Below are 15,364 nucleotides of genomic sequence, written 5' to 3' on the forward strand. Positions count from 1 at the left end.
GTTAAAAGATATTACAGAATTGTTGCCACCTGCCTTAGAGTCCAACAACATCTTGAATGACTTCCTGTTCAAGGGAGTGAATTTTTGACTACATAGATATCTTTTAATGAGGCTGTGAGGCAGACTATCAATATAGGCGACGAACGTTCTATGAGTTTTTGCAAAAAGTTCCTTTCATTGAACATAATGGAGTGTCTCGATCCTGCCTATGAATGCAATTACTGAGTCCCTCTTTAGCTGAAGTAATACTGCCATTGTAATCCAACAATCGCTCTTTTTGACTTGATCTTGTCCGAGACTTTTCTATGTTTGTTTCGTTGTCCAAGGAATCGAAGACCACAATTTTACTTTTCGATTTTTCGATTCCTGTGTATTTGATGTCAAATTTTCTGTTAATCAGTTGACGAGTATTTGTGAGTTCATCAATCTTGAGGAAACCAAATGTATTATCTGCTAAACTGTTCGTTATGTTTGGTTCGACTTACAGTAAACCACGGCTTTGAATGTTGTATTAATGTTTCTGATGAGAGTCTTGGTGTGTATTGTGGTGTCGGGTCGCGGTTGACTATGGTCATCACTCCAGGAAAACTACGCGCCAGTTAACCGATAAGATACTCGTAAGCCAAATATCAGATGGCTGTAGTCGAGTTGTGTTTGTTGGCGATCTCGTGGTATCGAAAGAATACCGAGATCGTGCCAGTTTACAAGTGTGATTACAGAGCGTAACTGAATTCGCGCAAGGCCACAATCAACGGAAGAATGTATGTGTTTTGTTACAGTTAAACAAACTTGTACGGCAAAACAATCCCTGGTGCAATTGGTTATAATAATTGTTTTCATTACACCAATCGCGTTCACTTGATAAAAGCAGGTCACTGCAGATGTAATAAACCTCACTGCCGATGGAAGTCGATATTTTTTTAATAGCATAAATTAAATGCTTAATTCTCATTAGTTTTTTACGTTTAAAACTTTAATAGCCTCTAAGTCTCGTTTTAGTCAACATTGTCGCTTTTGTTTGAGTTCTTCATTTTACAATGAACTCGACTCAGCGTCAAAATGAAATTTCATCAGTTACGGAACTTACTGATGATCTTTTCACATGACGAAACAAGATTCTTCACATACCACAAACCTGTCCCTTATATATTTCTAAGATGTTAAACACTTCCTCAAGTGAAGATGATGAATACGTTGGCTCGTCAGGGAATTTTGGTGATGATGATCAGAATGTGACCTGGTTGCATTATGAGGACAGGAAGTAAGTATAATTTCTTTTAGCTCATCTTGTGTTAATTAAAGGCTTTGTGGAATCATGTGGTTTGACATGTCATTGGAATTTTACTTTCACGTTAAACTTCGTATAGTTAAAGTGATTTACATGTGTGGTTTTATTTAACTGACTTCAGTCTTTCCTAAATTGCTACTCATGTTTAATTTATATCTGATAACAAGTTTTCATAGCTTTTTTACGATACATATAGTCATATATTTTACGGTCACTTGCTGAATTTATCGATTTGAATATTATATCACTAAACCATTTTATTTTTTGTCATTGAAATTTTTTGTGTTGCACAGTTAAAGTTATCATATTATGAATTGAGCGTTTCAACAATCAGCATTAAAATTTGCTCTCTCATCTTATGCATATATTGAGCTTTGGATGGACTTTATGAAGTTTAAACTCCAGATGATTTTCAGTGATAGCATTTCCAAGTTAAGGAGCTTATAATAAAGAACTATTCATGTAACATCACAGTCTCCTTGGAATGTACAACTAACTAGATATTACACTGGAAGGGAGGTTACATCGCAGGTTTTACATGTGCTTCCATCACTAATCTTAAACGAGAATCATAACGAAATTTCCCCGCTCTACATCAGGCAAAATTCCAAGTTTGTTGTGAAATAGCAGTAAAATGTCCAATCATCCAGAATTTTGCATTAAAAGTCTGAAAGACTAACGTCTTGGTGCTCTAAGTTCAGTCATTTCTGCGAATGGTCTGTTTGGGAATTGCACACGAGACCGAAAATTCTGAGCTCGAGTCCCTCATGCGGGGTCGTAGATGCGCAGTCCTGAGTGGTCTCACACTAAGATGACACAACCATGCGGTGCTTCAAGACTTTTGATAGTGGTGTGACACTGAACGGTTCATGAACTCGTCTAAAAATCATCGATCTCCATAACCATTTACTGATATTTTTGATCTATCGATTATTTTTCGCAACGTTTTAGAACCTAATTTCAAAAAATTGTTTAAATACCATGAATTTTTCAGGTCATACGGTACTTAAACTGAATTCAGCTTGTTCGTTAATCACAGAGTTTGCTTTAAAATTATTCATATGTGGTGAAACTCTGTCTCAAAAGATTGGTCAAACTTTAATATTTATTTTTGACTTGTGTGTTGTTGAGTATAACATTCGAATGTTTCTAAATCTTTCAGTCTTTCTCTCGAGATCACCGTTATAATACAAATTCTTAATGCGAAACAGTGCCTTCTCACCTGTGCACCAAGTATTTTGAAATCAACAAAGTGTCAGCTTGTCTATACTCATTAAGAAATGAAGACACAAGACAGGATTAAATTTCACTGGTAAAGAAAGACATAACAAGCCACTTTAAAAACTGTTTATAAAGGTCGAAATACACGAGAAACATTTTGTTTTGTTTGGGTAATTTCAAACAAAGCTTACCAGAAAAAATAATCCAAACCATTTTAACTCTGCCCTGGGAGTTAGAAGGTCTTCATTTAGAAGAATTATGACGCTTCATGGTGAAAGCCGAGTTCCTTCGGAAGCCACGAGGCCGATGCCCCTTCTAACAACCAGAGCAAAAATTTCTATAGGTACATGGAACGTTCGAACAATGTGGGAAACCGGGAAGACCAGTCAAATATCAATGGAAATGAGGAGATACAACTTAGCAGTACTGGGAATCAGCGAAACCCACTGGACCCAAGCTGGACAGAAAAGGTTAGCTACGGGAGAGATGCTGCTATACTCCGGTCACGAAGAGGAAAATGCTCCACACACACAGGGAGTTGCTCTTATGCTGTCCAAAGTAGCACGAAATGCACTTGTAGGATGGGAATCTCACGGATCCAGAATCATCAAAGCATCATTCAAAACAAAGAAGGAGGGGATCTTAATGAATATTATCCAATGTTATGCACCCACCAATGATAGCAACGACGAAATTAAAGATCAGTTCTACGAGCGGCTGCAGTCAGTCATTGAGAAATGCCCAAGGAAGGACCTAACTATTCTGATGGGAGATCTAAATGCCGAAGTCGGAATAGACAACACTGGATATGAAGACATTATGGGACGACATGGACTGGGAGAAAGAAACGAAAATGGAGAAAGATTTGCAAATCTATGTGCATTCAACAAATTGGTCATAGGAGGCACAATATTTCCACACAAGCGTATACACAAGGCTACATGGATCTCACCGGACCACACTACAGAGAACCAAATAAATCATATTTGCATCAACAAAAAATTCCGAAGGACAATGGAAGATGTGAGAACCAGGAGAGGTGCTGACGTTGCTTCAGATCACCACCTAGTTGTAGCCAATTTAAAACTGAAGCTAAAAAAGAACTGGACAAGTGGACAAACAGCAATACAAAGGTTCAATACAGCCTTCCTTCGAGATACTGACAAACTCAATGAATTCAAGATAGCTCTCAACAACAGGTTCCAAGCCTTACAAGATCTACTGAAAGAAGAAGAAACTACTATGGAGGACAACTGGAAAGGCATCAAGGAAGCATTAACTTCAACGTGTCAAGAGGTTCTCGGTCTAAAGAAATACCATCATAAGGAATGGATCTCTACAGAAACACTGGACAAGATCAAAGAAAGGAAGAACAAGAAGGAAGCAATAAACAACAGCTGAACACGAGCAGAGAAAGTCCAAGCACAAGCTGAATACATAGAAGCAAACAAACAAGTGAAGAGGAGCATTAGAGCTGACAAGAAGAAATACGTGGAAGAACTAGCAACGACGGCAGAAAAAGCTGCTAGAGAAGGAAATATGAAACAGCTTCACAATACAACGAAGAAACTAGCAGGGAAATACAGTAAACCAGAGAGGCCGGTCAAAGACAAAGAAGGCAGGAAAATCACCGAAATTCAACAACAGCGGAACAGATGGGTAGAATACTTCGAGGAACTCCTGAATAGGCCGGCTCCAATGAATCCGCCGGACATCGAAGCAGCACACATAGATCTTCCTATAGATGTCAATCCACCAACTACGGAGGAAATTAGAATGGCCGTCAGACAAATCAAGAACGGGAAAGCAGCAGGACCCGACAACATACCAGCTGAAACACTGAAATCAGACATCGAAGCAACCACAAGCATGCTTTATCTTCTATTCAAAAAGATTTGGGAGGAGGAACAAGTGCCGATGGACTGGAAAGAAGGACACCTCGTCAAGATTCCAAAGAAAGGAGATCTGAGCAAATGTGAAAACTACAGAGGCATTACACTACTGTCAATACCAGGGAAAGTCTTCAACAGATTGTTGCTGAACCGGATGAAAGACGTAGTAGACTCCCAACTTCGAGATCAACAAGCTGGATTCCGTAAGGATCGGTCGTGCACAGACCAAATTGCAACACTACGGATCATCGTCGAACAATCAGTTGAGTGGAACTCATCACTATACATCAACTTCATTGATTATGAAAAGGCATTCGACAGTGTAGATAGGAAGACATTATGGAAACTTCTTCGACACTACGGAGTTCCTGAGAAGATTGTCAATATTATCCGGAACTCATACGACGGACTACAATGCAAAGTAGTGCATGGAGGACAGCTGACAGATGCATTCCAAGTAAGGACCGGAGTCAGACAAGGCTGTTTACTCTCTCCCTTCCTCTTTCTTCTGGTGGTCGACTGGATTATGAAGACCTCAACATCTGAGGGAAAACACGGAATACAATGGACAGCTCAGAACCAATTAGACGATTTGGACTTCGCAGATGACCTAGCTCTCCTATCACGTACACACGAACAGATGCAGATAAAGACAGCCAGTGTAGCAGCAGTTTCTGCATCAGTAGGCCTCAGCATACACAAAGGGAAAACTAAGGTCCTCAAATTCAAAGCGGAGAACAGCAATCCAATCACACTTGATGGCGAAACTCTGGAAGATGTAGAGTCCTTCACATACCTGGGAAGCATCATCGATGAACAAGGAGGATCCGATGCAGACGTAAAGGCGAGGATCGGCAAAGCAAGGGTCGCATTCCTACAATTAAAGAACATATGGAACTCAAAACAACTTTCAACCAATATCAAAGTCAGAATCTTCAATACGAACGTCGAGGCAGTTCTACTGTATGGAGCTGAAACTTGGAGAACTACAACAACCACCATCAAGAAGGTACAAGTATTTATAAACATTTGTCTACGCAAGATACTCAACATCCATTGGCCGGATACCATCAGAAATAGCCTTCTGTGGGAGAGAACAAACCAACTTTCAGCTGAAGAAGAAATTAGGAAAAGACGATGGAAATGGATAGGACATACATTACGCAAATCATCAAACTGCATCACGAGGCAAGCCCTAACTTGGAATCCTGAAGGGAAGCGGAAAAGAGGAAGGTCAAAGAACACATTGCGTCGGATAATAGAAGCAGATATGAAAGCGATGAATTACAACTGGACGGAGCTAGAAAGGATTGCCCAGGACAGGGTTGGATGGAGAATGCTGGTGAGCGGCCTATGCTCCTTCACGAGGAGTAACAGGCGTAAGTAAGTAAGTAAGTAAGTAAGCGTTAAAGTCGTAGATATACGCCACTCATAAAACATCTCACTTGTTATTAGCATAGGGGATTCATGGAGATTGCTGAATTTGATAGTTTACATTACAGTCTGATCTTGCTTAGACAACGATTGATGGCAGAGAGGACTGGATATTTGTTTCGTCCCCAAATAAGAAGAGCTAGCAGCTGAATTCTAACTCATTGATCAAAGGTTGAGTGCTTATCTTGAGAATTGAATATATTGGGTTCGATTTCTTAGGTGATCGTGATAAATATTTTGAGGGGTCCTATACTAAGGCGAAGCAATCGTTCAGTGCATTCCGGATTTCACTGGTGGTTTAACTAATTTTGATTCGTAATGTAAACCACCAAATTAACTTGTTATTAGCTCATGATTAAGTAACATCCACTATTCATCTGAGATTGGAAAGAGTAAGAAGTAATAATATGCACAAATTATAGGTATATATACGACTATCTTTCTGACCTAAAAAATAGATGTCTCATAATATACTCTTTCCAGTAATTTGTTTGATTTTCCATATCTCACCAAACATTTGACCTTGTAATGGAATGAGAGGAAATGTATATGATTTGTCTGTACTCACCCAACCTATCAGTAGAAACCAGCCATAGATTTTAATTTTTCAATCTAAATTAGGTGGTGTAGAGTTTGAATCTACAACCAACTGGTTAAAAGCCGAGCGCTGAACGCTACCTATGGTACTGTAATGACTTTATTGCCACCACAACTTGAGTATTCATGTGGTTAAATTTCGATGTCATTTTGAGTACTGTATTTAGTTCACACCTTAAAAACAAAGTGAGTAGGTTGGACAGTTCATATTCTTTATAAACAAATTGGTCTTCAGGCCGCTTCATGTAACAGTGAGCTTTCCAGTTATTCCATAAGTAATATATCAATTTGTTCTAATGGCGTTGTTTGTGACTGACAATCATCATACGCCTTGTTGCTTTCAAATGTTTTTACACTCATACTGATTGTCTTTTTATATTGACCTCTCGTGTTGTGATTGATTGGACAATTTCGTACATGTTGGTAGAAGTAATTTGCTACTACTATGATGATAATGAGAATTTTTGAGGATTATTCAGCTATAATTTTTCATCACACATCCATATGAGTAAAAGAAACCAATGGAAATTAGACATCACAGAACTTCTGTTGAGTTCTAGCTTGGATCTCTTCATTTAGCATATATATGTCGGTAAAGATGTAGTTGAATGTAAAAACCTCGAGTTTTTCAGTCTACATAACATACACAGACTTGCAGGTTGAGATACAATGGTTCACATTTTTCAAATTCTAACTATTCTTAATATCATCAACATCGCCTAAATAATCATAAGTAATTCAATAATTTTCTATGTTAACCAAGTATTGGAATGAACTCTTATTAGAGGCTGAATTGCCAATACTTTCAACAGTAAATTTTATTGTAATAAATAAAATTAAGGGTTTGTATTTATATACAAAAAGTTGATTTCATAGTTTTACTTAAAACTATTAAATATTTAAGTCCAAAATAAAATGTGGCCTGATATTTTACCAGAATAGCAATCTTATTTAGCAACAGTTCATGTTATACATCTAAAAATCAAGGTTTAAGAAATTGTATAGTAACTAGCAGTGGAATTAAGGAGACACGTTTTATATCATTTAAAACTCAGCTGTGTAAATAGGGACCCTTACAAATAACGCTATTAATGAATAGAATATTTAGTTTGCTTTTCCTAAATTAAATTCATGACTTCAGTCAGTTAATCAAAACCAATGTAGAATGCGTCACAAATACTCATCGACTCGGTTTACTGCACCAAATCAGTACAATAGGATGAAATTATCAGGACTATTGTCATAATCACCAATACTATTAACATTAATACCTATAATTAATATTCCACAGTTCATACAAAATCAAATACAATCAGTCAAAACTAACATCAATATTAAAATATGAATTACTGAATTCTCGTTATATGGGATTGTACTTGTGAGATTTTCAGTTCTCCAAGTTCGTTTCCATTAGATAATACTATTTTTCGTTTGGTTGTCATATACCATGTGAATTAGTTACAAACTGGAATGTTATATAACTGTTCATTACTTTCATGTTCTCACAAATTCTTCAACAAAAGATTATTTTGTTTTGAAGAAAATTTCTCAAAGTCAATAATTTGAGTAAATCATTTCACATAAAATATCAAAACAGAATAATTATATTTATTCAGAGTAAAAATTTGCTCAACATTCAATCTATTCAATTTAATAATTGTTAATGTCTAACTCCAGGGTTCGAATGAATGCCGGCTCAGTGGTCTAAATGTTAAGCATTCGTACGCGAGACTGATAAGTCCTGGGTTCGATTCTCGCTGGGCGGAATCGTGGATAAGCACAACTGAAAAGTCCCATACCAGGATGAAATGGCCATTCAGTGCTTTTAGGTTTTCTATGGTGGTCTAACTTCAATGGACTTATGAATTCAATTAGTAAATTACTACAATCTTCACAAAACCCCTCTCTGACTATTCAATTTAAATTTTCTTGAAGTGACCAATAAATACTTCAAATTAATTAATTAATTAATCGATAACAGGAAGCAATTAAATCTGATTATATCATTTCTTCCCTACTACTGTTACTGCTATCATTCATTTACAGGAAGTTGATGAAATTTATTGTTTAATTCAATATCAGCATGGAATTTTCGAAAATTCAATTATTTAAGATTCAGATTTAGACAATCCAATTGTTAAGCCTTTCAAATTATTGACAGAATTTATCTGAAGCAAATTTGAAAGTAATACAAAACGTTTTTGTTTTTTGGTTAACACTAACCATAATGTTCTCAACATTTATTAAGTATACCATATCCAAAGTTTCGGACAATCTTTTTATTCGTTTGGTGACTGTGTATTGCATTTCGGAACGTGATTTCAATTGAAAATTGTTCATGCATAGAACTTAACTGTGGTGTAGTTTATTTACTTAATTGTGTAGATGAGTTCATTTTGGTGGTAGAATGAAAGTATAGAATACTATTGACCTTGAGTGATTATAAAAGTGACGTTAAAAAATTATACCCAGTTATAAGTCAATCAGAATGCAAGTAATATAAATAAATAACTGACTATTAACAACCCAAAAAGTTGGGAAATACGTACATCTTTTACGTGAATAATAAACCTGTTAAAGTTCTCAATATTTTTACTGGAACTAAAATCACAGTAAGTCCAATACAATACTCGTCCAAATGACTCTGAACCTTTGGAATTTTAGGCTATTTACAAAGGTGAAGATAGTTCTTAGCTTTCGACCACATTGCTTCAAACCTGTACGCTATCCAATCATCCGTATAAATAATATTTCTGTATCGGTCATGGCATAATGGGCAGGGGACCTAGGGGGGCCCCACAAACAAACTTGAGTATTTCCCGAATCATAGTGAGCCCAAGGTTTAGTTGCCGTTTTAGGAAAAAAACCTATAACAAGAGTAGGTATTTTCTTTAATTTAGTTTTTACATCATGTCACATCCTCTGTATGGTTGCAAAATCAATACAGTTATCAATTTCAAGCGTCTTTAAAAGAAAATAGAGACAATCCTTACTTAGTTCTTAATAGGGTTCAAGCTATCCATCATCATGTTTTGAATCTCACGTAAAAATACAATAGTCGCTATTTTAAATCTGTTCGGGTTTTCAATATAGTGTAGTTTTAGTGGCCTTAATTTTCGTCAATCACAGTCTACGTGGGGTGACGCCTACTGAAAACCTAAAAGTACTGGACGGTCATTTCGTTCTAGTATGAGACTCCTTGGTTAGTTAAATCCTAGTTTCATAAACTGATGACTAGCCTGTCAAACACATATATGTAATAATCATTTATGTTTTGAATGCTACTTTTAACCACGTTTATTTATGTGTCAAATAGACTATGCATAAGTATCTCATCTGTCACATAAAAGGATTTATTTTTGTTAGTCGATTATTATGACTGTTGACATCCATTCATTTGAGCTTTTCAGTTGACAATTCTGCTTTTGCGACCATTTTCATATGTAACCAGTGCTAATCATTGTACCTACAATAGACTGAATATAGAACATCCAGGTACCACCAACACTGCAAAACATCTTTAGATAATTAAACTGCAGTCTAATGGTCCAAATATAGAACTTTAGTTATCTGATGATATACTGTGACCATTATCTAGTGTCATCTGTGATACTAATCTCACTTTGATGTGATTGAACTCCACTAATCTTGGTTTTCCACTAGAACATCTAAAATATCTTTTTAAGTTGGTCGTAAGTAAGCTCTCTACCACCAGTTATCTGTTCTTCTCCAGAAAGTGCGTTTGACAGATATTGTAGTACTAGCCGGAGACTTGAATGCTGAGGTCGGGCGTCTAGGCACAGAAGAGAGTCGTTTAGGTGGCCGATGGGAACTCGTTGGTCGCAGGTCAGATAACGGGGACCGTCTACTGCAACTTTGCACAGACCACAACCTGTTTCTGGCTAGCACTAACTTTCGACACAGTCATCGCCGATGTGCCACCTGGCGTCCTCCCTGTGCATTTCAAGCCTGGACTCAGATTGATCACATCGCGATCAGCTACCGCTGGCGTGGTTGTGTACAAGACTGCCGCTCCTTTTGGAGTACCTATCTGGACTCTAACCATGCCTTGGTCTGCGCCAATCTTGCCTTACTTTTCAGTGAACAACGAAGTGACCGCCATCAACGGATTGATATCAGCAAGCTGGTTGCAACTTCTGTTGCTAGTAAGTATCGAACCGAGCTAGCCTCTAGGCTAGCTACCACTGCACCGAAAAGTATAGATGAGCATTGGTCGCAATTGCATGATACCATGAAAATGGCGAGTAAAGCTGCTTGCGGCTTCGCGAAACGTCCCGCTTATAAGTACTGGGTTTCTTCAGGCTCTCTACAACTCATTAAACCCCGTCGGTCTACTCCGGGTGACCATGAGTTTCACCGCAAACGACGACTGTTACTCAATGAAATTGAGCAAAGCATGCGTAAGGACCGAGAAGCCTGGTGGTCGAAGCGTGCTAATAAGCTGGAAGCAGCAGCTGCATCTGGTAATTACCGGAAGCTCTTCCAACTCATCCGAGCCACTGGCAGCAAGAAGTCTGGTGTGAGCGAAACAATCTGCGAGGATGATGGGATGCCAATCACTAACATCCATCGACGTCTTGGACGACGGGCAGAATTTTTCGAAGGGCAGTCCAACTGGCCTGCTGCTCCGGCAACATCGGTCAGACTGTCCTGCCCTCCATGGCCGGTGACGACTGATCCACCAAATGAGGCGGAAGTCCACAAGGAACTCCAACTCTTGAAGCTCTACAAATCACCTGGCCCAAATGACTTACCTCAGGCTCTTTTTAAAGATGGTTGTAACTTTCTGGCTAAGAAACTAACAACGTTATTTACAAAGGTCTGGGAACTAGAGAGTGTAAAAAAGTCATGGAATGAGTCGATAGTTGTCCCTATCTTTAAAAAGGGTTCACGTCGTTTCTGTACCAACTATCGGGGGATAAGTCTTCTTCCGATTGCGTCCAAGCTATTGACTTCCGTCATACTTCGTAGGTTGTTCAAAACCCGAGAAAGATTGACTCGCGAGGAGCAGGCTGGGTTTCGTTCTGGTCGAGGATGTATTGATCATATCTTCACCCTCCACCAGATGTTAGAACACAGCCATACTTATCAAAGGCCAACAATCGTAGTGTCTCTTGACATCAGGGCTGCCTTCGATTCGTTGGATAGAACTGTTCTCTGGGATTGTCTATTGAAGAAGGGTGTGCCTGAGAAGTTCGTTAACATCCTAAAAGCCCTATATACAAACACCTCAGGCAGAGTAAGGGCATACAACCACCTCTCTCCATTGTCCCATTCGAGCAGTGGGGTTAGGCAGGGTTGCCCAATCTAACCATTCCTCTTCAACTATGCCATCGATGACATTCTGGAAACAGCTCTGATGTATGTAAGTAATGGTGATGTGGATCTGTTGCCTGGAGAAAGACTTCTCAACCTTGAGTATGCGGACGATATTGTCTTACTGTGCGATAATCCCCAAGGCATGCAATCCGCACTTAATCAGTTGACAATCAGTGTCTGTAGGCATGATATGTGCTTTGCACCTTCGAAGTGCATAGTACTTCTACAATACTGGCAGGATTCCAATCCTGTACTCACCCTGGATGGTGAGCAGATAGACGTAGTCGAGAAGTTCGTGTATCTGGGTAGCTGCATAAGTGCTGGTGGGGGTGTGAGTGATGAGACCAATGCACGTATAATGAAAGCCAGAGCGGCTTATGCCAATCTAGGCCACCTTTGGTGCCTTCGTGATGTTAGTCTGGCTGTAAAAGGTCGGATCTACAACGCGTAGGTGAGAGCAGTTTTGCTCTATGCTTGTGAAACTTGGCCTCTCCGAGTTGAGAATGTTAGACGACTCTCTGTGTTCGATCATCGCTGTCTCCGAAGGATTGCTGACATTCAGTGGCAACACCATATTAGTAATGCAGAGGTTCGGCATCGTGTGTTCGGACGCAGAGACGATAATCCAACTGGTGTCACCATCTTGAGACATCGACTTCGGTGGCTTGGACATGTTCTCCGAATGTCGTCCCAGAGAATTCCACATCGTGCATTATTTGCCGACTCTGGGACTAGTTGGAAAAAGCGGAGAGGTGGTCAGTGTATGAAATGGTGTCGTGGTATGAAAGTAAGCTGCAAAAGGACTGGCTTGTGTTGGACCTTCACGACTCCCTGGTTGGGGTCCGAGAGATGGTGCAACATAGTGGCTAGAGACGTTATCAGATATGGCTCAGAATAGAAGCCAGTGGCGATCCTGCTGTAACCTTCTTTTACTTTCTTCATAAAAAGTGGTTGTGTCTCCCTTACCTGAAAGATTTCTTCCGATTGTACCTTTCCGTTCCCTCATTACTACCACACTACCTTACACCAATCTCTTCGTTATTGTTCTCTTTTTTTTGCGCTCCTTAGCCTTTTTTTCTATTTCTCTTCGAATTCTCATTGTTTTGTTTGGTGCATATATATTGGCGCTCTCTGCTATTTTCTATTTATTTGCATAAGTTCGTAACGGACTAATTTGAGCTGGTAAACAACTGGAAATCACTCTACCGTTATTAAAACGACAAACAAAATATTGATAGTTAGAACACAACGATACATGCTGATCAGTTGGTAAGTACTTGCATCAAACAAATCACTAACATAAGTCCCCAAGTGAACTAATATTAGAAGATTGCACGAATGCTTATCAGAGAGAAATTTTTCCTAGTTAAATGAAAAACATATTCAAAGAGGTTGGACATTCGTAAGTGTTAATGCAGAGGTTTGTAGAGATTATTGAATGCGATTTATATCTCAAAGCGGCCTAAGTTGGGTGTTCATTAAGCATCAAAAAGTGCTCGCGCGTAGTCGAAGATCCTGGGGTCAATCTCCGTCAGGGTCGGAGGTGGGCCTTACTGAGAGGCTCCATACAAGGACGAAACAACTACACAGTGCTTCCTGGTTCCTAGTTTTTGAGTATTGTATAGGCTTTTCATGATATTCATAGTGATCAAATGTTTAAAACATAAATAAGTGTAGGAAACAAGTTTTTTAATTCACTTCTTTACTCACTCACGAATGAAACTAAAGCATTAACTGTATGGCATAACGTTTGCTCGTCAGTATTGATACAATTAATTTCTCAGGTTTAAGTACATAATCTTGCCCCGAAAAATACTACGGAAACTATTTTCAGAGTTATTTCTTTTCCCATTATAATTGTTATTATTCAATACTGGAATTGTGTATACTTTTTTCTCATTCAGGATAAACAAAGGAATATATATTTAAAAAATTTTCTAACAGTAGATTTCTGTTACACACTTATTTTATAAGCCATGTCATGACATTTGGTAGGTAACATATTGATGAGAGATTTACATCGATAGGGGCAAAACATTTTGCTGAAATCGATTAATTTCCTCATAGTAAACAGGTAAACAAGCTGTTGACTCGGGTCATAATCCTATAGGATTCACATATAAAGACAAAAAGATATACATATATAATAATCATCATATGTCAGTGTGTCTTATTAAATTAAGTGAATATCAAAAACTAGATCATCCTCGAGTATGTATACTTCTACGTGTGTGTTTATATTTCTCTGTTAGTCCTTCTCTGATCGCTCATTCTAATAGAAATATCAGATTCATTTCTGGCTAGGGTTCTCAAATAGTGTTCATTACCTGTCCTAGAAACTAATCAATGAGCTTTCTGAAACTATATCCAGACATATATATATACAATCATTAATTCCTATTTTCATACCTAGGTGTGAGATATTTTATTTCATTCACTCTAAGCTTCGTACACACATACAGGAAGGGATTAACGGTTCTGAAAATTGTTGGTCAAAACCAACGATCATATTAATAGTATTTATCATGATAAACCATATACTTATCATGAAAATTTGGTATTATTACTCTGGTCGAAGATTTGACAATCAAATCAAACGAATAAAAATATATTGTCTACTCAGTGATGCTATGAAATGTAATATACATTTTGATCAATTAAAGAAATAATTAAAATAATGATCGTGGTGTTTTAATGTTAGAAACATGATAACAAGTTTATTTTCTCGCATATTAATACTAATCAACATGTACTAAGGTAGGTTATGAATGAAATTATACAAGATGTTCATAACAGAACATTGAGTAGAAAATATTATCACGTTTTATCTCCAAAGTACTTCATAAGGCTATTTGAATAAATTGTCAAATTTTACATTTGTACATTCATTTATTTCAGATTTAGACTTCAAGGTATTTTAATCAGAAAAGGATTTTGTGGATATTATAGTAATTTAATAATTGGATTCATGAGTCAAATTGAAGCTAGACCATCATGGAAAACCTGAATGCACTGAACGGCTTTTTCGTCCTAGTATGGGATACCGGCTCAGTAGTGTAGTGGTAAAACGCTCGCGTGCGAGAATGATAGGTCCTGAGTTTAAATCTCGCGAGGCGGGATCGTGGATGCGCACTACTGTGGAGTCCCATACTAGGATGAAACGGTCGTCCAGTGCTTCTAGGTTTTCCATGATGGTCTAGCTTCAATTAACTCATGAATTCAACTATTAAATTTCAACGTCAGTCAGTCAGTCTCATAGTTTAAGGGAAGACAGAGAGTGTATACACCTACGCCATTGTGATAGATTATGAGCCATGTCACTCAGTCTCCAACCATTGGTTAAGATAGTCATGCGGACCCCAAACAAGTTGTCTGCATCTACCAACATGTCTCAGACCAGAAGTTAGTGACTTCAAGCACTGATGCCACGTTTTGGTTTGACCGCCCCTAAATTTCTTCCAACCATCCCCAACACCGGTTAGCATTGCGCGTCGTGATAATCGGTGACCAGGCATATGCAATACATGGTCCAACCATTTCAGTCGATGACGATTCACAACCTCATCAACTAATTTACCACCAACGATATAAA

The 15,364-nt window shown here is 38.2% G+C and overlaps 1 protein-coding gene across 1 annotated transcript in view; it reads left to right on the forward strand.

The window, feature by feature from the left end:
- Window positions 1–1,046: 1,046 nt before the first annotated feature.
- CADPS2_2 (Ca -dependent secretion activator) overlaps window positions 1,047–15,364 on the forward strand; it is an 88,370-nt gene continuing 74,052 nt past the window's right edge. Inside the window, exon 1 of the mRNA XM_051219230.1 lies at window positions 1,047–1,261. Within this exon, the coding sequence (XP_051068353.1) occupies window positions 1,158–1,261 (104 nt within the window). The 5' untranslated portion in view covers window positions 1,047–1,157. The remainder of the gene's footprint in view (window positions 1,262–15,364) is intronic.

Source organism: Schistosoma haematobium, chromosome 2 (genome assembly GCF_000699445.3).
Source record: "Schistosoma haematobium chromosome 2, whole genome shotgun sequence".
NCBI lineage: Eukaryota > Metazoa > Platyhelminthes > Trematoda > Strigeidida > Schistosomatidae > Schistosoma > Schistosoma haematobium.